This window comes from Corvus moneduloides, chromosome 8, assembly GCF_009650955.1.
Source record: "Corvus moneduloides isolate bCorMon1 chromosome 8, bCorMon1.pri, whole genome shotgun sequence".
NCBI lineage: Eukaryota > Metazoa > Chordata > Aves > Passeriformes > Corvidae > Corvus > Corvus moneduloides.
The window spans coordinates 10802268-10825059 of record NC_045483.1 but is presented as its reverse complement, the minus strand read 5'-3'; the positions used below and the strand labels follow the sequence as shown (position 1 = coordinate 10825059).

Sequence of the window (22792 nt, the reverse complement as noted above, 5' to 3'; positions counted from 1 at the left end):
TGAATCACTGAATGACTGAATTAAGCTTCCTCTATCACTCCATGATAACCTACTGCTGCTGTCCCAAACAGGTTCAAATGATTGATGCTTTCCTTTCTGCACCTTTTTTTTCTTTTTTTGTGAGAAGGTTTGTTTATATCTCTAAGCAATACAAATGAAGGGCACAAACTTGCATGGGTGGATTGCAGTTTGCAATTCCATCTCAGAAAGAAACGGTACAAAAGGAGATCTGGAAGACTGGAAGATTGTCATCTTCCAGAATCATATTCCAGAATTAGGAGAAAAGATGATTTTATGGATAGGATTTCAATGAAAATCCTGTGTTCAGCTTCTGTCTGCAGCTGATTATTTTTTGACCTTAGCAAAACATACATTTGATCTCATTCATAAACTAGGACTGAAAATATTTCTCCTGAACTACCTATTAACAAAAATCCATAAATGAGCAAAGGCACAGAGTAGAAGAAGGGAAACTCACACTTTCTGCCCCAGTTGATACTACTTCGGTTCATCTGCAATTGTTCTTTACTTTCTGGGAGCTGAGTAACATGACACTAGGGAGGGCATATGGATGTGTTTGTATTTCTCCCTTAACTGCCTAAAACTAAGCACAAACTGCTGTCATTCAGATAGGCTATGCTATTACATTGATTATTTACCATCAGCAGTAATTATAAATGGAAAACAAGTTGTGCACCAGAACCCAAAGAACAGATGCTGTTCAAACATGGAGAAAAAAAAAAATCTCTTCCCATAAATTCTTGACTTATAAATAGGACAGAAGAATCTTGGTCTTGACGCAGAAGGGTGAGTCACAATAATACAATTTTATGTTCTCAGGGCTGAATAATGTCCAGGAACAGCTGTAAGCCCATTGCCATGCTTATTATTAAGGAATTACTTCTAATGGATTGTCTTCACCAGAAAGCTACATCCAGAGCACACAAAATGCTCAAGAGTAGAGTTCACAGAAATTGCTGAACCTATGAGGAATCAGAAAGAGAGCCCAGCAATCACAGCAAATACACAAGGCTAAATCCTCTAAAACATATTCTGTCAGAAAAAAAACCAGCACAGAAAAATAATATTCAAACTCTGTGCAATGCGCTGTGCAAAGGAGCCCTAAGCCAAGGGAAGGAGATTTTCTTTTAACCATATCTGATGAAGATAGATCTTCTAATCCTGCATTAAGATTAGGCATCACAAATTGAGGTTCTGTTGGTAACTGTGCAGTTGCATGGAGAACATATTCCACGGCTTTCTGTCTATCTTTGGTCTGTGTGGAAAACGATATTGATACAAACACATATGCATCTCATCACTCCACAAAAGAGACAAAACCCTGAGAAATGCCTGCACAAAGAGGATTTGTAACGCAAGGACCAGATCACAGTTCCCTTCTAATTCTCCTTATTACCTCTAATGAAGGAATTAGGTACATGGGACTGGAGGCTGAAGAGATTTTATGTTTACACAGAGGTAAACAGAGACCTAAATGTTATGTGCAGTGGAGAATTCAGTGTTTTACTGCATTGAAGCTGTTCAGAGCAGACTTTTAACAACAGAATCAGCAAAATGATTAAAAATGTAATTTAAGTACCATTATTATGTTCCACTGTTTTCAGTAGAATTTATCTTGGTAAATGTCTAGAGAATTTTAAAAGGAAACATTTCAAAACAAAATGGTTTTAGCTTTTTGCACCCAAAACATTGTTATTCTAACACCAATCTCTTCAAGACAGAAAATTCTTACATGACCTCAGCAGAAAAAAATAATGTTTTGACTAGGAATAAGTACTTTCAAACAATGATTTTTTTTCTTTCTCTAAATAACAAAATCCATTATTCATAATATTCTGTACGCAACAGAAAACTGCAAATTTGGTTTTTGCTTGTCAAATATGGTGCTAATTTAAATATTTCTGTAAAACACTATTTTTGGAAAATATTTCACCAGCTTTTTAGCTGCACTGTCAGTTTAAGAAAAAGCAACAAAAGTGTTGCTCACAGATTTATGGTGACAGTTGGCCACACTCAAAATTTACTACCAAGTACTTCCCTCAAATCCTCACATGTTCTTCTTAGCAAACGTGCACAAAAACACTGTGAAGGTGCAAGTGCGCCCTGCATATTCACCATGGTCTGATTTCACTCCCCTGTCCATGGAAAAATGCTCAGGAAACAGTGGTCTATGGCTTAATCCACAGAATCAGAATACACAGCAAGAGCTCCTCTGATAGTTCTTTATGAACACATTTTGGTCTACTTGGTGAATGTCACTCTCAACACCACCCTCAGCACTGCCTCCAGCGATTGCCATTATCACTGCTCTGCTTCCTCAACAGCTTTCTCTCCTTTGTTCTCACGTATGCCTAAAGCGTTTACCTTTACAGAAACACTGACCACAATCCAGTACTTCTAAACGTGGTAGAAGAGATTCCTCCACAGAAAAACGGAGTTTGTGCAAATTTGTGGGAGACCCATGCCCATCTGAAAGCCACGTCGTGGTAAACAGAAAGAGAATGAATTCTGTGTTTCCATCCACAGCCTCCCTATGCCATTACTCTCAAAGCTGTGGCAAGCATTGTATTTTCCTTGCTCCCCAAGTTACAGGCCCTTCCTAAATGTTTTAATTCCTTTTTTGACTACTATTGAGAAACAGGTGGAGAGATGGGAATCAAAAGACACAATAGAAAATGTAGGGATTACAATGCCTTATTTTCAGTAAGTTTTGACCCTTGAATTCTCTGTTTTCTGTTAAATTCTAGTTGGTTTGTTGTTGTTGTTGTTGGGGGCTTTTTTGTTTGTTTTTTTCTGGGGGGGGTTGGTATTTTTTTGGGTTTTGGGGGGGGTTGGTTTGGTTTGTTTTGGGGTTTTTGTTTTGACTTTTTTATTTTTTTTGTTTTTTGAATTATTAGACATATTATTATTATTATTATGGCGGCTCTGGAAAATCTCTCTCTGTCCCCACAACAAGAAACCTAACCCTTGCACTTAGTAGCACTAAAAGGAAAAGCTCACTTATGGGTTTTGCAGTATCTTTTTCATACCAGACACTTAATTATTCCCATTTTCTCCATGAAGATTGGCTGCTTCCTCAAGGACCTCTTATTCTCAATTTGATATATGAGGCATCACTTGTTGGTCTCTAATTCTCATGCTATTTGCATACAAGTAAAATTCCACATTTTCTTAGCACTAGATGGCTTTCTAATTACATCCATTAATCTTCGCCATCACTCCCCTCTCTCTGCATTTACTAGCACTTATCAATCAGAAGTTTAATAATCAAGAACATTTTTCTTCTTAATTTTCTCCACTTTCTTCTCCCTGTACTCCAAGTGCAGCTAGACAGAAGGCAAAACCCTCGAGTATCCTGTCATTTCATCATTCATTTGTTCATAACAACGTATCTAGGCTGCAGAAGGAGTGAGCAGTTGCAATCTGCTGGCAAATATGTATCTTTAATACCTCAAAATCCAGAAGGTAACTTAAAACAATCCTGCTGTACATATTTTTAACCCAACTTTATGGGACACTGAACAAACTGATTTTCAACCACTTGGCACCAGTTTTTCATAGGAAAAAAATATCAATATTACGGCAACTGGCTTTCTTCCTCATTTAAACAGCCCGTCTTACTTATGGAAATGGATGGAACTACAAGTTTGAAAATAAGACAGGTCTGTTCTTGCACTACCATCAATCCCAGCTGCCTGTATATGGTCTGCAACTAACAACATACTGCTCCCGTGCTCTCTAAGCTGCTGGCATATATCCTTCCTTGCCAAAAGGGATATCATCTGTTCCAGGGTATTTGGTGAATCAGGGAGGAATTAAAAAGGGATAAAAGAATTGAAGGACATTCAACAAGAGATTATGTTGCATAAATTTTAATTATCCAGTTTGTAGAAAACAGGGAACAGACTCAGAATGGAAAGAACACTTTTGAAACTCTAAAGTTGAATTTCATGGCTTATACCTCCCTATCATTAGTTTCAACACCCAGTGTGCCCTTGGAGACTTCTGTGAGATACAAAGGCAGACTGTAGAGCTACTTTGAGTGAGGAAATGTCAAAACTGCCACTATTTTTGATAGGCTTACAAGAGCAGAAGTGGAATAAATGGGCTTTGATTTCACTTCATATCCAAGAAGAGATATGGATGTAGAGTAATGGCAAGGGCTTTGTGTGTAATGGCTATTGTGAGAGCTGTCATGTACTGCAGCCAGGAATCAGAAAGTGTGGTAGCAAATGCTGCCAGACATTTCAAAAGTAAAAATATTCACTTTGAAAGATGAGGATCTGCCTTCAATTTGTTACCATGTACTAAATGATCATTAATTATTGGTTTCTCCATGAACTCGGTCTTAAAGACAGCACCAGCTCTACAGTCACTCCACTTGACACATCTTTATTGACTTAGAGAAACCACTTAACTGCCAGATCATATCCAACAGATGTGAGGGACAATCCACCTTTCTAAACTAGTAAAAAATTATCCTTGTTTTCATGGAAGGCAGAAAAGACAGTCTTCTGAAATGGAAATCAAGTCTATACTTGTTCATCTGGCTCACAGCTAGAATTACTCTTGAATCTAAAGGTATTACAAGCAAAAGTGAAAACTGTAATTGCATTAACCCAAGGACATCCCAAGATTATCAGATTTCCCAGTTACCACCACCAGAGGCTTGTAAAGCAGGCGACTTAATCCATCATTACTGCTGAACTGCAGAAAATTAAAGACTTCTTAATTCTCAGTGTGAGACATCCCTTTTCCTGTGGGTAGTTAACTGTTTGCATGCGTACAGTGTTATCCATTGAACCACCCCTGCAGTCCAAGATCATTCTCTCGTAGGTTCAGGATTTCAACCCTTTTCTGGTGAGGTGGAATCTTTAGCTCAAACTGCTGAATGAAACAGATTTAGGCCACCGTATTTAGAAAAACAATACAAGCGAAGAAGAATCCCTATGTTCTCCCACAGGAAGAGCACTGGATTAAAGGCACTATCTAACCCAAACTGCCTATCAGGTAAGCGAAAACAGGAGATAAATCCCACACCACAGTCCCTCGACTCCCTCCCTCCAAAACACTCTCTCTGAAGCAAATTATGAGGCTATGAGGAATCACTACTTGTCATAGCATAAGAGACATTTCATGTACCATTCTATGCTATATAGTGTTTCATCAAACAGCAGTTTTCATTTGACCAAATTCATGTTTTGATCTTTCCAAAACACTGCAGTACAAGGGGGTTCCTCCCTTTAAAAAGGTACGAAAACATTCTCAGTAAACATCTCCTTGAAATCTCCTGTCCACTACAACATTAAAAAAAAACCAAAACAAAGAAAAACAAACAAACAAAAAAACCCAACCCCCAAAAAACACCAACCACAAAACCCCAAACAATTCCAATCATTCACATATGCCTTTTTGGTCTCTTATGACTGCCTCTTTGAAGGCTGCACTCACAGCCTGCAGCTAACAAGGACCTTTCCTTCCAAATGAAAAGAGGAGAGCAAGAAAATAATTGATTTTATCTCAGCAAGAGGGGACTGCAATCACACAATGTGCTATTGGCATGACTGACAGAGGCTGGTTTCCCAGTGTGCCTAATTTGCTAAGGATGCCATCCCCTGACCACCACGGGACCGACTCAGTCTACGGTGAGGTGTGCTCAGAGCTCTGCTGAGCACCAACCTCTCCAATATAAACTGACAGCCTTCACACTACGATTTACAGAGGCTACAAGGAGGACACTGCTGGAAATAACTGTTTTGCCTTAACTGAAAAAATCAAGAGCTGCCATCACATCAGAGTTCTGAAAGCTTCCATGGTGAGGCAGGTCAGAGAGAGGATATTTGGAAGTGTTTCCAATCTGATTTTAGCAACTGAGGGTAAACAGACTCTTGAGAAACAGCAATGCCAGGTGAAACTGTTCACCTCTATGGACATTTTCCCCAACTCTCAGAAGAGTGGGTACAAAGGCAAGTGTAAAGCACACAGCTCTAGGTCTTACCCTTTATCCAAGGGGGCAGTTTGCATTTCAGAAACAGAACTTCCCTAAAGCAAATAAACTCACCCAATACCACAGGATAGAAAGTAGCAATCAGTCATTCCCATTTCAGCTAATAAGGGTAAATTTTCTACTGTCTTGACTAACAGAAACTTTTGCCAACTATTCTGTGCAGTACCACCAGCCAATGCTAGAAAGAACAGAAGGCTAGGCTGCCATTCCTTTAATTTCCTTTCATTTAAAACTCATTAATAGAAATAAATTTGAAGTAGTTGGGGATCTAGCCAGCATTGAAACCCATACAATTATATTTACAATAAGTATCTGCTATCTTGGTGCTACACACTCAACAGGACAATGCTTAACACACTGTAAAGGTGATAAACACAAGCAGTGAATATCAAGGAAGAGGAAGGCATCTGTAATCCATTCATCTTTAAAGAGAGGAAAAAAAAGAAGGCAACACTGCTCCACACAGCAATTAAAATCTGAACAGTTGGAGGAATAAAGTGAAAAAAATCAAGGCGGGCCTGCGGAAAGGGAGAGAAAAAATTAAACAAACAAAACAAACAAACAAACACTACCACAAAAATTCAAACCCACAGGAAATATCTGATGCACTAGTCCCATTAAAAGCATAAAAGTCACTGGTAGATACTATCACCCAGCATTTATTAATTAACTGAAGATATACAGATACAAGGGGCTCGAAAGTACAAAGAACGAATGGGCTGCACAAACCCGCTCTTTGCAGAGAACACAGTGTGCTTCCTACAAGGATACAGCATTTAAATTAGCCAGCAGCACTTTCTGAGTCAAAGAAAACCTCCACTTAAACAAATTCTAGAGTCCCCACCATGATCCTTTCACTTTTTATGTGTGTATGCCTATTATTTTCCATGCAATGAGTAAAAATAACCTATCTGAAAGGCTTTTATAGAGAAACACTGTAAACCTTAGTGCATGTGAGTTTCTAGGAAAATGAATGACACACTTCTGTGAAAATGTAATTTCAAGGTATCAACTTGGATTTCTATTTTAGTTTAGTTTGTAACCCATCAGCATTATTCTGAAACAGTATTTCTTCATGTAGAAGCATTCAAATTTTTTTTTTTCTCATTGCAAAAGGCTCTATGAACTTAACAAATAAACCAATGTTGACATACCTAAGCCTAGGGATTTATTGCACATTGCACATACCTCTTCCGGAGACTTGTTGACAAATACTCAAACAGGCTCTGTGTCTTTGGCAAGATCCATGTGGTACACTTTTTACCCCTGATCTGTGTCATCAGTCATACGACCAGGTAGCACAGTAATTCAGTAAAAGGAAAAGAATTCTAAAAAATGTTTCCACTTCTCTTTGCCAAGACTTACACATTACTATGTTAGTAACCACTTTCTGTCATTTCCTTCAGTAAATATTGTAATTCAGAAAAACGCCAAGCAACAGCAATAGGTTGTCAGTTTAAATTGTAAATAATGGTTGACTTTGTTCTAATTTTTTGTTTCCAAGCACCCTTTTGCAATATGACATTGCCTGCAATGTCTGGTTAAAGGATTTAATTTTGTTCAATAAAGAGACAAGAACTGGAAGTCAAAAGCTTTTAGAAATAAATTGGCATTCATGGGCTGTGGGAAGCTCTGCAAATACTGGGTATTTATAGACCCATTTTTTTTCTAGATAGAGAAGAGCAAATAAATTACAACAAATAATTTATTCAACACATGCTGTTTGTTCTTTTCCAGAATGTGAAAATAATCAGAAATTCATGAACAAAGCTATCAATTATTTTAATAAATCCAATAACATGCATTCTACCATTCACTGTTCTAACTGCTCTGCTTTGCAAAGAAAAGACAAGACTTCCATAAATGGTACACTTGCTTTTTTCATGACAAGCAATCAGTCCTGAGTCAGCTAAGTTCAAAATTTACCTTCTGTTTCAATGGAACTACTCCTGAAAGTTAAATATGTGCTAAAATAATTTTTTTTTTCCCAAAACAAGGCAACTTCAGTAAGTTAAGTACATGCTGACCCCCCTTATGGATCACTGCTGTAGCAAGGTCTCTCATCCAGTAACTTCAAGATGAAAAATGCACCATTTCTTTTCCACTACTGAAGAAGCCTTTTCTCTCTGCTAAGGCAGGCCTTGTGGAACAAAGGACATCGAAGGCTACGGGTGCAGTCAGAGAAATCACCACATATAGCTAATATTTAGGGAAAATACACTGTTAGCATTTGCCCAGCACTAACTGCAGCAGTGTATAAACCCTTCACATGAAGAATACGAGTTTTATAAAATTCATGGAGTTTAGAGTAGTTGAGTTGCACCTTTTAAAAGTACTTCTGCAGCCATCCACCCAGCCCAGATTAGTGAAACATGATACAACTTTCAAAATGACCAGAATTTCTGAAAGTGTTATCAGAATTTCAGGGGAGGAGAGGGGATCAGGTCCCAGGATCCATAGATTTTTCCTTGGTGGCAAAATTTATAAATATGTTTCCTTCCTTTTCATTCCCCAACAAGCATAATAAAGACCTTGACTTTTAGTATTTTTGCTTTCACTGTAGAAGTACTCTTAGTGTGGAAACATAAGGTAGCTCTACACTTTCTTCCCTGTGCCCTCTTAGCCTTGGGGAACTATATGGGTGTCTAAAATTAAATGTTCATTGATGGAATGGCCTGATACTCTACAGAAACAGCATGAGCAGGGCCTCCAAAAGTTCTCCCTGCAAGCCTAACTCTGCTCCTGCTGAAATAAACTCTGAAAAATTCAATCTTAGACCATGACATAGGTCCTCTCATCACAGGTGTTGCAGCTTTCCTCTGGCACTGTCCCGTATTGATTGTAGGCCAACTTTACACCAGACTTCTGCCAGAAAAGATGGTTCCGCACTTCTGCCTAAAAGCTATTTTACTTTCATCTACTTAGTTTTTGAGCTGGAAAGGGATTAGTCTTCAGGCAGGTCAGTCCTGGATCCAGCTCATCAGATGGCTATACAAACAAGGGTGGCAGAGAAAGGCAGGGAGTGAGAGGGTGCAGGATGCAGCCAGAGGTGATAAAGGCTGTTCAGCACCAGCCTGCACTTCACTTGGCTTAACAAGCATGCTGAAGGACATTTAAGTGATCTGCTAATTTCATTCTTTAGCTCCTAGGGAAGAGCTTCATATCGTCCTAAGGGTCAGCTGCAATGAGATGACATCCCTCCACTAATTTGGGGCCATTTAATTGCAATTTAAACTGCCAAGCATTGTCCTCTCTGGTTAGGACAGCTCCCTCTTCCTTTCACAGTCCGTCTTAAAGAACACTTAATTGTTTCAGTATAGTGAGAACAGCATTGTAGTGACCTCAGCTGGCCAAATACACCCAGCCTCCTTTAGAGGTAACTCTTTACTAACACTTTCTGCCAATGCAATTCAGTTTTGCCTGTAGTGACTCGAACTATGCACAAGGACTGAAAACCAAGGAGTAGAAAACGAAAAATTTTGTCAAAAATGTGTCTCAAAAAAGGCATCCAGATTCCTTTCATGAGTATGTCAGCATTATAAATTCATAGGAAATTGTTAGTCAGTAGGTGTCTGAATGATTAAAACCTTCTGAGGTTCTAAGGCATTTTCTCTGCAGGAATTTGTCAAATCCTGTTCAGTTCACTATTGGGAGCACTTAAAAGACAGATAATGTTATATACAATCTGGTCACTGTAGATGCATTTCTGCCATTTTAACGAGTCTCTCTCCCTTTCAGACAACAAAATCAACACCATCCAGAAGGTGAGCAAACAATTACATGCACGGTACACGTGACGCCAATCCATTTAATGGCCATCTTTCCCTCAAGTATTACTGGTAACAGGTATAGGTGGTACTAAAGCCACGCATTTTTTCAAGGCAAGAGTGACAGAGAAATTCCTGCCATTTAAATAGTAACAGACATTGAAAAAATTGGAAGAGATCTCCAGGACAGAAATAGCATCATAAAGCCAAAAGGAGCTAACCACATCATCACCTACCTTACGTTTGTTTGTTGGGCAAACATACAAGTAGCTCAAAATAGTCTTCAGACCAACTTTATCATTCAGTTTCTCATATGTTGTCCCATAATCTGTGGACCTACAATTCAAGAGAGATTCTTATAAGTACAAACACTTAATCACAAAACCACAAGTCACTTGGCAGCTTTTCAATGTAAGTCATGCTTTAAATAGCGGAATGGCTCTCTAGAGCTTTTTCAATGATTCATGTAGTATATAATGATACTTAATTATATACACACAGCATCATGTGAGTGTTGATAATTTGCATTTAAATTAGATTAGGAAAAATTAAACCAGCATCTTCCCAAAGCATCTTAAATATGTACAATAGGAAATACATTCTGCATATAGAAGATGATAATGATTGTCAGAGATGCCAAACAGCAGACAGCAAGAGACTAAGGTTATCAGTTCATCATACACTCCAAGCTTAGTTTTGTTAAGATGGCTTATCTCAGTGTATTCCAAAGTACCTTCTCTGACACTGACTAGCAGAGAGGATGGACACATGCATTTTATTCTTGCTTTAAAAGCCACTGTCCAGTAGAGAAAATGAAGCATTTCTGAAATGCGTGTTGCCCATAAAAACACTGACTACGTGTCTTGGGGAAGAACAAAATAAGTGAACAAATGAGACTGTCCAGTGTTCCTGTAGGAGCTACACTTCACATGGGACCAGAAGCAGGATCAAGCATCAGCAGAGGTTTTGTTCATTATGCAGCTCATACTTGCCTGAATTCTGTCCCAGTATCCCAGGGATTTAGATAATCAGCCCAAACCAGTACAGTTGGTGCCCATAAATTGCAGAAAGGGACATGTATCTGGGTAACAGACATTCAAAAGCATAACATATTCCTGTATCTCACCTGTAACATGTACAAATGGGCCCATACAGAACTTCACTTGCAAGCAGTAACATGAATTTTCCCTTTTGCTGTGCCCTCCAAAACCAGACATTCTAAAGTAAAATCTTGGCACCCAATTTTTGCAGGTTCTCTCCTATCAGGGCTCCAACAGTGGCTAAATTCACAAAGGCATTTAACACCTTTAATGCTTACTCTTTTTCTTTTTGGTGGCGTATGGAGTGTGGTACATTTCTGAATCAAGTACCATACCTACATTCATATTTCAGATTCTGGGATTTCAGATTTTGCAGTCAGTACATGAACAAAACAAGAAAACAGCAGCCTAGGGTTTTATCCATGAAAGATGAATTGCACTAAAACGTGAATCTGCATTAAAGTTGAGTCTTTCTATTTAGAAACTTTATAGAAGCCTTTGCATGTATCTGCCTGCTCATATAACAATTGCCCTATGGTTTAATATCCATACATTTCTCCTTTCCTCCAATAAACCCATGCCCTCCCATGTGCATGTATGACCTTTGGTGTTTAGAACATTAACATCACCTGCTGACTGAGCTTTGCCTTTATAAGGTCATCTCTCTCAGGAGCACATAGAAACTAACTGAGCTATTTCCTCAGTGCACTGAGGAGTAGGATACTGTTATGGTTGTTTCTGTTACCAAACATTTCAGAGATGCTCCAGCATCCAGGTAAGGGGATCCACAGCAAGATGCTGAACACAGCCTGGCCAAGGACTGCAGCTCCACTTCGCTAACTTGCCCCACCTCACCACCCAGTCTTCTCAAAAGTGAGTATTTCTGCTGCTCTCTGCCTAAACCCCAAAACCTACCCTTTGTGAAGTTTGAGCTGACAAAGACATACAAAGATTGTAAGGAGTAAATCTGACCTGCTGAGTTAGGAAAAATATATTAACAAAATAATGCTGCTTTTTCTCATACACCAGTTACAGTGAATTCAAAATGGGATCTTTCTAAAGTGGATAGGAGCAAAGAAAATCTGAGACATAAAGCTTGCTTTGAAATTGTTCAAGAAAGGCAGCCAATACCCCTGCCACAACACAGGCAAACTTATGTCAACATCCTATTGCAAATGGTAATCTCAGAATTGCCAGCCACTTCTTACTTCAAATCTCTAGGCAATTGTTTTGCATTCATAGCTTTATTTACAGGTAACACTCTATACAGATGGAAGCCTGTGCTTCTGTCAACATCTATAAAAGAAACTGAAAGATTTAAAGGCTTAGAAAAATTTTTTTTTTCAGATGAACGCATTCGCAAGCAATCGAAGGAGCTACATTAGATCTTACTCTCATTTTCGTGTTCTAAACTGACAATAGCCAGTCCTTCTACCTTCCCAGTTACCAATTTTTACTTTTGTACCACTTTACAAATACCCTTAATTTTAATGGGGAGGCAAACGTTATATATACAACAGCAGATAGGCATCCATAACTGTTTTAACACAAAGAAATGGTAATATATACATTTGCAGAGCAGTGGAAAAAAAGAATTAGATCAAAGGAAACACTGCATCCATGGGAAGTCTCTGCTGGGATCTAACCAGGGGTATCACTAACCTGCATTCATCTTATTGCTATTACATACATATATGTATACAAGCCAGCACTGATTAGTAGCCTACATAACGAGCTATTTGTTTGTCTTATTAAATGGGTGTTATAAAGCAGCATGAGACTCCTAACGCATGAAAACGCATCAGCCATTGCATGGCCCAGGAAGCCAGCCTAACCTGGAAGTGCTGCAAAAGACAGATGCACCTCAGCAGGGTGTAGGCACTAATGACAGAGTAGGATCACCAACTTCAACCCCGGTTATCTGAAGGGCAAAGGATATGTAGCAACCAACCTCTCCACATTTTGTGTGGAAGGCTGCTCCTCTGAAGTTCTGCAGAGAGAAATCAATTTTAGTCCATCCATGACAGGAGCAAGAAAATGCCCAGATAAATCATCAGAAAGGACTACACCCAGGACATGTCAAGCTTAAAACACAAAAATTAAACTCTGCTTTCTAAATAGCTACAGCTAATGAAATAACTACATGTAAAAGAGTGAACAGGAAGCCCTATTTTATTGTGTCTTGTGTAGATGCGTGTTGCAATGGTTTCTCAAACTGTTCGGGGGGAGAAGGGGGATGTGAGTCTTACATTGTGGAAGTCACTGAAATGCAGATGATAGAAGAAGAATAACATTCAGAAAATAAAATATTTAGACTCAGTTCTGAACTTCACATTTGTCCCACCATATTAGTTTCAATTGCTATCATTAAATCCCAAATTTTACCAGTAGCTGTTTAAAATCCAACTCCCTATGTTTTCAGTGAAGTGGAAGACAATGCAAGAAGATAAACATTTTCATGATCACTAGCTCATTTCACAGTATAAAAAAGTACCAAAATTATGGGATTGAAGCTCTGATTTTCCCAGTAATAAATTAAAACAAAACTAGAAACATGTGGCATGATTTCTATTTTGCAAACTATTTGCAAGAAAGCTGACATTTAAACAACTTCATTATTATTCATTGACAGGGTTTTTCCCTCTCCTCCCGTCAGGGTAAATGACATTTCTATTACAGTATTATAATAAACTCCTGCACATTTTAAATAAAGTCCCTGAATTCCATTAGTCCACCTACTGTCATGAATATATCTCAATCCATTCCTACCAATATTTCACAACTATAATAGGCATTCTGAATCAACCAGCAACATGAACCCTATGGAAATTTTCTTCTTTCTCAAGAAGCAGAGCCTGACATTCAGAGTACTGTCAGTTTGAATATAGAGATTAAATACATCCCCTAGTTTTCTCCTTTGTTATAAACTTAAGGCTGACTGTAGTTATTTTACGTAAGATGATGAAGACCTGAAGAATCGAACAGTTGATCATTTGGTCAAGAGGGGGGTTTTTTTTTGCATCAAGATCTTTCTGGAACACTCCGTGACAAAAAAGAAAAACATTACTTGCAGACTTTAAGCTGTCTCATGTCTCCTGCTTATTAGAGTACAGCTTTCTTCCCATGTTAACAGATTAGGTTACTTGTTATAACACACATCATTAAGAAGCAATCACTGTAATTGGCACCATTTGCTTTTTTTTCTTCTCCCACCAGTCACGCCTGGTTTTCACACATTAACTTGACTGCTTCCCCCAAATCCACCATGAGAACACTGTGTTTCATGTCCTTATTCCCCTCTTTCCTCCACAGTTGAATTTGCTGCTCTAACTGTGGTCCAAGTGGCAGCCGGCCCTGGGAGGCAGGACCAGAAGCAGCTGTGATGTGATCAGTGAGCAGCAGAGCAGGGCAGCCTGTCTGACCAGGAGCTGTGTGAAGAGATGGGCTCTGCCCTTTTTCTCCCTCTGCACATGAATTTATCCCTGGCACAAGCCAGGTATTTTTAAGTTAAGCAATGACTATTAGATCTTGTGTTCCAACCTCCCACATAACTGAGTTTGCCACCTGGTTTGCCTCCAAAGGGAATGGTCAGGTGAGCACAAGATTTGCCAGTTGCTATCATATTAATCTCTACAAGAACAGATTTTTGGAAAGAAGCCTTTCAGATCACAGAAGGCAGAACTGCAGAGCCACAAGCTGCACTTACAAAAGGCTTTCAAACAAACAAGTTTTTGAATAAGGAATAAAGACATTAAAAATGATCTTTCATGTCTGAATGTGAAAAATACTGGAGCTGGTAATTCTGGAGCAAATTTGTAATCCTGTTTGCCATGTTTTAAGCCTGTTTGTAAACTTTGCTGTACAGTTGTTGACTCTTGCACTCTTTTTTTCTGGGGAGACTTTGAGGTTGAGGTGGTATTCCTTCATCCCTTAAATTGAAACGCTTTACTTTGGTTTCATAGCCAGGTAGTAAAGTTTCCCATTGATTTTTGTCATACCACCATGTTTCACAAAAGCTAGTAATGTCAAAGTCTTCTTCAACAGCTAGCCATTTATGTTCACATGTTCCTCCTGTTAGCTTTTCACAAGGCACTGATAGATATCACTTCTGGTCTAATGCCTCTTTTGATTTAACTCCTTCATGTGTGACCCTGGTATTTTTTCCAGAAAGTACTAATGCCTCATCTCAGTTTCTTAGGGTGAAACTTTTTTTTTTTTAAATTCATTCTTTATTTTCACAGAAAGTTACTCTTGCTTTGCAAATTACTTTGCTTCACCAGGACACTTCTCACCACTGTCTGTCTTTTTAATTCATTGTATAAATAATTCCCCAAGGCTTTTCACATTTCTAATGGGATCTGTTTGCTTAGCTTATGGAGACTGACACATTTTGAATGGAGTTTTACAATCCCACCTGGAAGAGCAATTGCAAGATGTAAACACAGGAAGTTCTGTGTCCTTGGACAGAATTTGCATGTAGAAAAGGGTTTCATAAGAGTATCGGAAGAGTTTGGTTCAAGAGGGCAGTGGTCTGACAGCAGGGACAAGCCAAACAGCTGGTCAGCATTTCTTTAAAAATCTGTAACAGCACTGCTCATGTCACAACACTAAAACACTTCAAATTTATCCAGGAAGTTGAAATTAAATTTATAGACATTTCCAGAGTAAAGAAAAATAAGATATTTCAAAACTCAAGGGACCCACATGTCTCGTGGCCTAAGTGAACACATTTCTTACTACTTTTTTCTCATGAGGCCCTCAGCGGGCTGGCAAATAGGACTGTTCCCACTCTCTACGTGGGGAAACAGAGGGAAAGACAAGATAATTAATCCTGCATTTGAAGGAAGTCTGTGACAGAGCCAAATTCAAGTCCCCTCAGGCTCCACCATCTTCCCACTCCATCCTGACACTTGTAATTTTCTGGGGTTTTGTGTGTGCAAATAAGGATTGGAAAAAGTCTTGCTATCAATGGCAAAATGATGAAATACAAAATTAAAAACACTTTAAATAGGCATTTTAAAACAGATTAAAACCTTCATTTTGAAAATATTTTGCTTCCAGTCTGAGTTGTGACTGTAGATTTTACTAGAAATTAAGTCATAAATTTCTATGAGTTTAATGAAATGTGTATTTTTTCCTCTCATGGGAAGAATTTTCTCATCACAAAATGAAGTTTCCCACCTGCAAAAGCCACCAAAAAGACTTGGAGAGGGAGTAAAAAAAATTACAAAGAAACAATAAGAAACTATTAAATTGACATTTTTCTGCATAATCAGTTAAAGTAATTCAATTTTCTTCTTTTCATTTTCAATCAACTTTTATTTGGAGTAATCTAAATGAATAGAAACCTACACACTGAAATTTCTTGTAATTTTTGGCTTAATATAGTTCAGCTGATTATTGCTATAAATAATTTAAAGATGTGACAAGCAGGAAAAGCAGCTCATATTTTATCATCCAATCCCCAGTCTACATATTGTGTTGGATATTTTTTCAAAATATTACCCAATTTAGAAAGAAAGAAAATAGGGGAGTGAGAGGGCCATGAGACATAATCTGTAGGCAACACAGATGCTTGTTTCTCCTTCAAATAATGGTTGAAGAAAAATCAATTTGCCTATTGCCTTCCATGCTGTTTCAGTGGAGAGTTAGTAACTCAGGTTACCACCCTATGGGAGCAGAGAATACCTGTTCCTCTGCCAAGGTAATAAGAATTTGGTCAATTGCTTCAGAAGTCATGGGATGATGGCAGTGGGAATATTCCAATGGGAGACAAGACAGGTTGTATGGGATGAAAGGAAATCGTGCAGTCAGGGTGAGGTTATTTCTTACTCTCATCTTTGTCAGATGAAAGGTGAAGGAAATGGTCAATTATGATGAAAGTGCAAGAGTTTCCAGTTGGACAAGACAGAAGAGCAAATCCACCATAATGCACAGCACTAGACAGCAGCAAGACACATGACTGTCAAATGCAAGGACAGGGAAAGAAGAGTTCCTGTAATAATCAGGGTAGCACATGAATGAGAACCATTATCCTGGTTTTGGCTGGAATAGAGGTCATTTCTCCTTAGCAGCTGGTACAGTGTTCTGTGTTGGATTCAGTATGAGAATAACGTTGATAACGCACAAACGTTTTGGTAACTTACCCTAAGTCAAGGATTGTTTAGTGTCAGTGAGGAAGAGCACAAAAAGCTGGGAGGAAGCATAGCCAGGACAGTTGTCCCAAACTGACCAAAGGGGCACAGATAATCAGTAGTACAGAATCAAAAATATGATGAGGTAAAGCTAAAACACCAATAGAGATGTATCTGTTTTAGCTCTGGGTGACATGTATTTCAAACCCTCCTATCTTACCAAACTAGCCTTGGAACAATAACTCAGAACAAACTTTCATGTGAAAAAATTTAGAGACATTCTGTGCTTGTAAGATGTCATCAAAAGATTTTTGAAATATCAGTTTCTGATGTCACTGCCTTTTTTGGCAGAAGTAACATTCTGCTGTATTGTGGAGAAGGGCTTTTTATCTTCAGGCTTCAGAGACATTGCTGCATAAAGGTTGGATACCCAAAGAAAAGAGCAAAATCAAGTATTTTAGCCTGAAAAAAGATCAAATTTGGATTAGATGGGAATGATGCACTTTTCCCCTCCTCCTTTTACTGCTTTTCTAATTTTAGATGCCTGTCCTATCTTGTTTGATGGACAAACATCCTTTAACTGTACAGTGCAATGGTTTCTCATGTCAGCAGGCTAAGAACAGAAGATTCTGGCAGTTGATAAAATCCATATTCAGATTCCCCACTCCTCTGCTAGCTGATCAGAGATCAGATCCTGATCACACTCTTATGTAAATCCAAACTATTTACTATGGAGATGCACCATCATAAACATGAAACTGGACAGCTTCAATGATCAATTTGCTCTTGCTTGGAAGCAACTGCTTCCAGGAAGTCAGAAGGATCTTTGCTGTCAGAATGCAAGACATGAAGATTTTTATTTCAAGTGTACAATTACGGAGCTTTTGTGTGAAAAATAATGCACTGAGATATGACTGGACTCTGTTCTAGAAGTATTTCCAAGGCACTGTTTTGCAGGAGTAGACTGTAAATCCACTGTTTCCTATGGGCAACCCTGTTTTGGGGCGTCACCCACATTCTGGAACCCCTCTCTGCTGTGCTAAATGACCACTTGCAGGATTAGCTCTGGGAAAGGGTATAGAATGTCAAGGGCAGAGGATTTCTGAAGAATAACTGTGGACTTTCCACCTATTTTGCCTGGTTGCCAGACTCCCAGCAAGGCTGGTGTTTGCCACTGATAAGGGGAAGGAACTGGGTCTTCCCTCTCCATTGCTTCCCTCTCCTCAGAGCAGCGGAGTGGGTGACTTTCCAGAACTTTCCCCATCAAATCTCCCTTTCAGCTCCTCATCTCCCTGAGGCCTCAAAGACTCATCTCCAGTCCCTCAGTGACTAAAGCAGCCTAAGTCAAGAGCAGCACAGGGAGGCTGGCAATCACAACCCCTTCAGCTATTCTAATCCAGTGCTGGGTGAAAGCCAGCAGTGAGAAACAAAGGAATAGCCATCAAAGCAAGACCTCCACTTGACCCTCTCAGTGAAAGGCTCAAGAGGCTGGTTCAAGTGGTGCTCTGGCTGAAACATTAGTGCCATCTCTCCTGCTCTTTCTGTGAGTCATTTCATGCCACAACATCCAGATGCATGTGGGAAGGACCAGTAACTCCACATTTTTTGGGTGGCTAATTAATATACACCAACAAAAATATGATACCAAATACATACCAAAAGATGACAGGTTATTGATGCTTGTTCATCTGATGGTATGTATGACCCAAGCACTTTCTCTGTCCCTAAGCCCATAGTACTGGTTTTCAATACTTTTCCATTTGCCTTCACAACATTATTTTGAGTTAAAGACCCCAAAGAAAGGAATGAAAGTTTACTGACAACTTTTTCCTTGCTACCTTAGGGGAATTTTGGGGGATCAGTGGAATATAAGTGGAAGAGCACCAGTCTGGAAGATCTCCCTGTCCACCTGACTTGTTTGTCAAAACAAATAAACAGGATAGAATGCAAATTTCTGCCCTTCCTTCATCACGGTGGTGAACACCCTGCAACACTGCAACTCAGAATGCAGCCATTCCCACAGACCCAGCCTGGCTTATGGTCATCAATAAAACAAACCTCAGCTTAGCTGTGACGGATATTAAAGTCGTTCTTCCATACGTTTAAATCAAAAGCTGCCTTCTAAATTAGGATTGAGGATGACTAATGATTCTTCTTGCCATATGTTTACAGGGGCATACTGACATCAGCACACCCTTAATGCCAAATTCTTGCTCATAAAGTGGTTCCTTGAGTGTTGATTCTTCCCATTTTCACCCCAGTCTGGTGTAAATCACTCAAATAGCTGGGACTGGAGCCCAGCAATCATCACGCTATTAACTTTCTAATTGATGGTAATGGCCAGAATAAATTTCAGGCACCCCAAGGGGTTGTTAATGGATTTTGTAGCTTGAGGGCAGAGCAACAGGAAGCTTTTCCATTAATCAGGGAGATGAGACAACCATACATGTCCTACACTTCCCACCCCATCATAACACTGAGGTCACTGCAGCTTGGCTAGAAAAACTCCCACAGCAGGCTGAGCTCAGTTAGAAAGTTTGATACTTGTTCAGCAGAGCTGCCTGAGCATCCACAGCCACATTATACACCCAAAAAGCTGCTTTAGCCCACCTCCAATTAAGAGTAAGGAGCAGTTTTACTGAGCCATAAATGCACTGCAGGTCTTCTGCAGGGTATGTACTAAAAGCCAGAGAAAAGATTTTCTGGCTAGCACCATCCAAGCATTTGCAACACAATACGCAATCTTCATTCTATCCTGCCAGTGCAAATCAACAGCTAGAAAGCTTAAAAGATCCAGACAGCCCAAGACATTATTGTCAAAATCACTGTCCAAGCCCCTTAGTTGTTATAATGGAGTAACTCCTAAGGACCAGTAGCATTTTAAAACCAGCTAAAAATGTGCTTCATGCATTAATTCCTATTAAAGTTAGTTGGAAGATGCAATTCTCATCCCTTAGGCAATGCTAATTTTTTTTTTTTTGGCCTTGCTTTAAAATATCATTATTCCCAAAGTCTGGATGGAGTAAGAATACAGGAGGGAAAGAGATTAAATTAAAAAAATAGTAATTCAGAGTGTTTCATTTCACTTGTACCAGTGTTACCATTATCCATTCAACTGAATATTTTATAACACAGTCTGGCTGTCACCCTACAGGAAAAAAATCTCCAATGAAACAAGGAGAAAAATCAAAATGAAACACACTTTCAGTTTCAGGTTATTCCTACATTTTCTGTCAAGATTTCATTTTTAAAATATTGCAGAAGATTTATCTGAATAATGCTGCATTTCCCAGAAGAAAATTGTTCCACTGGAATGGTTTTCAATTCATTCTCTGAGTCCAAGCAGTGAGCACAATGAGCTGCTAGCTTGACTCTTACCACACCACAGTACCTAAGAAGAAATTTGTTGTTGCTGGATCTAAAAGCTGTGCTACTGGACTACTCTACCCAAGAATCACTAATTAATGCTTTAAAGCAGACAAATACAATGAGTGTTACTTTTTCTTCTTTTTAAAGCAATTTGAGTGATGCATCTCTACCAGTTGTGTCAGCTTCAAATAATAAACACCACCCAGAGCCACGCAGCTTTATTTTTTATCTCTTGGTTGGTGGAAGCATATTTATCACTATGTATCTCAAGGATCGGTGGGGTTATAAAGCTTGCTATTTATAGCTACTCTTGGGGTATTGAGCAAGTGACAGTAATTTGTTCCTGTGACATCTAACCTTAGGTCAACTCCAGTAGCAGAAGATGGATTTTTACAGGAAATGAAATGAAAGTACACAGCAGAAGATTAATGCTGTTTTCCAGGCCTGCGGAGAATGCATGCTCCCAATCACTCTGCGGGAAAAAATGGTCAGGAGCATGTGCTGTGTGTTAAGAACAGAGCAAGCTGTGGTCAAGGTGAGCTGTTCAAACAGTCTATTAGCAAACTGATACACTGGCATTTGTGCATAGAGGAATTGCAGACTGACAGTCTAGAAATGAGCTCAGCTCTTCGGGTTCTTTGATTTTGAAAGTCATCTTTAAGTCAGCAACAGCTACAGATAAAATGGGATTTGCTTTTATGTTAGTGGTAAAAGATAAAAGTAAGTTAAAAGATAAAAGTAAGCTAAAGCTTGGCTGTAAATTCCATGTAAGAAACATTTTGTACAAGATCAGGTTACTATTTTGCCCTGCATTGCAGCATCTTGTTTTAATTACATTTTCTGTTTGTAAGAAAATAAGGACTGCATATTGAAACATGTTCAGAAGAGTCCCTGACACTAAAACCCTTACTGATGGGCTATATTAGTCCACTACTCACAACCTACATTAAAGTCTCTTAAAAAAAATATTGACCAGAAGACTTACTTTCCCCACAAGCCAACTGTTCTTAATTTATTTGGAATTAAAATGATAAGGAAGGTCTTTACAAAGATGTGGGTGTATAAAGACATTAATTATACAATCTAGTCATTAAAATAACGCTACTAACAGGAACTCAGCCAAGTACCTGAAAATTCTTTCCACCTTCTTGTAACAGACCTGTCATCCTCAGCCACCACCAACGCCCTTAATAAAGGTGTGTCTTCTAACATGCTCAAAAAGTTTCAGCTTTGCCAACCAAATTTCACACTTGACCACTAAAGCCATATAAGCCCCCAATGTCCCAAAACAGCTGGAAAAAGCCATGTTAATTTCACCTGTGTGAAAGCCAAGGCTGGTAGAAAAAGCGTTATTAATTACAAAAGGTTCGATTTGCACTTGGAGTGACAAAGGTCACACAGCTACGTAAAGATGATACCCTCAGAAAGGACCTTCATAAGTCCCTGGACATTTCTCTGGGAGATGGTTGCCAAGTCCTATCCTGCTGTGTGATAGAAAGTCACTGATAAATGACTGTAAGTGGAAGGTCTTCAATTCAGTTTTGATTTATTAGTGCCCAATTAGAACAGACACTTTAAGTAACAGTTGCTACGGTAGCCAAACACTGCAGCTGTGACTCTGGGTGGTGGGGAAGGCAAGGAGTCAAGAACAGGTGCAAGATTTTAAATGTGCAGTTCAAGTGGGGAGCAGACATTAATGGATCACAGGTATGCCCCCAAATCCCCCTTTCAGCACTATCTGCACACACACACACACCCCTTCACCACCTATCACGCTGCCAGAAATCCACTCATTTATTGCTTAAAGGTCCTGTAGCAGGTGAAATAAGACCAGACAACTGTGACCGATCCTTCTACGTCTTCACAGGTCAAATTCCTGCCAAAAATGCACTGAATTTCCCTTTGCAATAGGAGAGAATTGGAGGACTGGAAATACACCAAAAAAAAGTAGTTGATGATTTTTCACTGCTTCAGAATAAAGTTCCCTGTTCAACGCATCTAATTTTTGGGTGAATAGGGCACCTTAACCTTCACATCATGTATGGGTTTTTCTGTCTCCATCCTCTTCCCCCTGTTTTAAAATTTATGGTTACCATTTAGGCTGATTTCAATTTCCATTAATAATATGTGCAACTGATGTACATTTAAGTGATTTTAATCATGTTGTAGTGACAAGTTTAGCTTAAAGCAGGGCTTCACTTAGAACTATCAAGTAAATTTCTCTTGAAAAGGTCAGTTTAACATTTAACAGGAGGGCCCATTCCAGACAAATTAGAATTTGCTCCACTTGCTTCAAGTGCAAACACTTTTTAAGCTGGCTTCAAGAGAGGCATGTCACTCAGAAGAGAAAAGTGTCAGGCACCCAAGAGAAAAGGTTCACTGATGCCTCCCCACACAGCCAGCCCAAGGACTGCTCAGACACATGGGCAAAACTGAAATATTCCTGCCTCACTG

The 22792-nt window shown here is 39.1% G+C and overlaps 1 protein-coding gene across 2 annotated transcripts in view; it reads right to left on the bottom strand.

Annotated features, from left to right (window-relative positions):
• SORCS1 (sortilin related VPS10 domain containing receptor 1) overlaps positions 1 to 22792 on the bottom strand; it is a 262935-nt gene that overhangs the window by 135010 nt on the left and 105133 nt on the right. For both annotated transcript variants that reach the window (XM_032116057.1, XM_032116058.1), the window contains exon 3: positions 10032 to 10131. In XM_032116057.1, coding sequence (XP_031971948.1) covers positions 10032 to 10131 — 100 coding nt within the window. The remainder of the gene's footprint in view (positions 1 to 10031; positions 10132 to 22792) is intronic.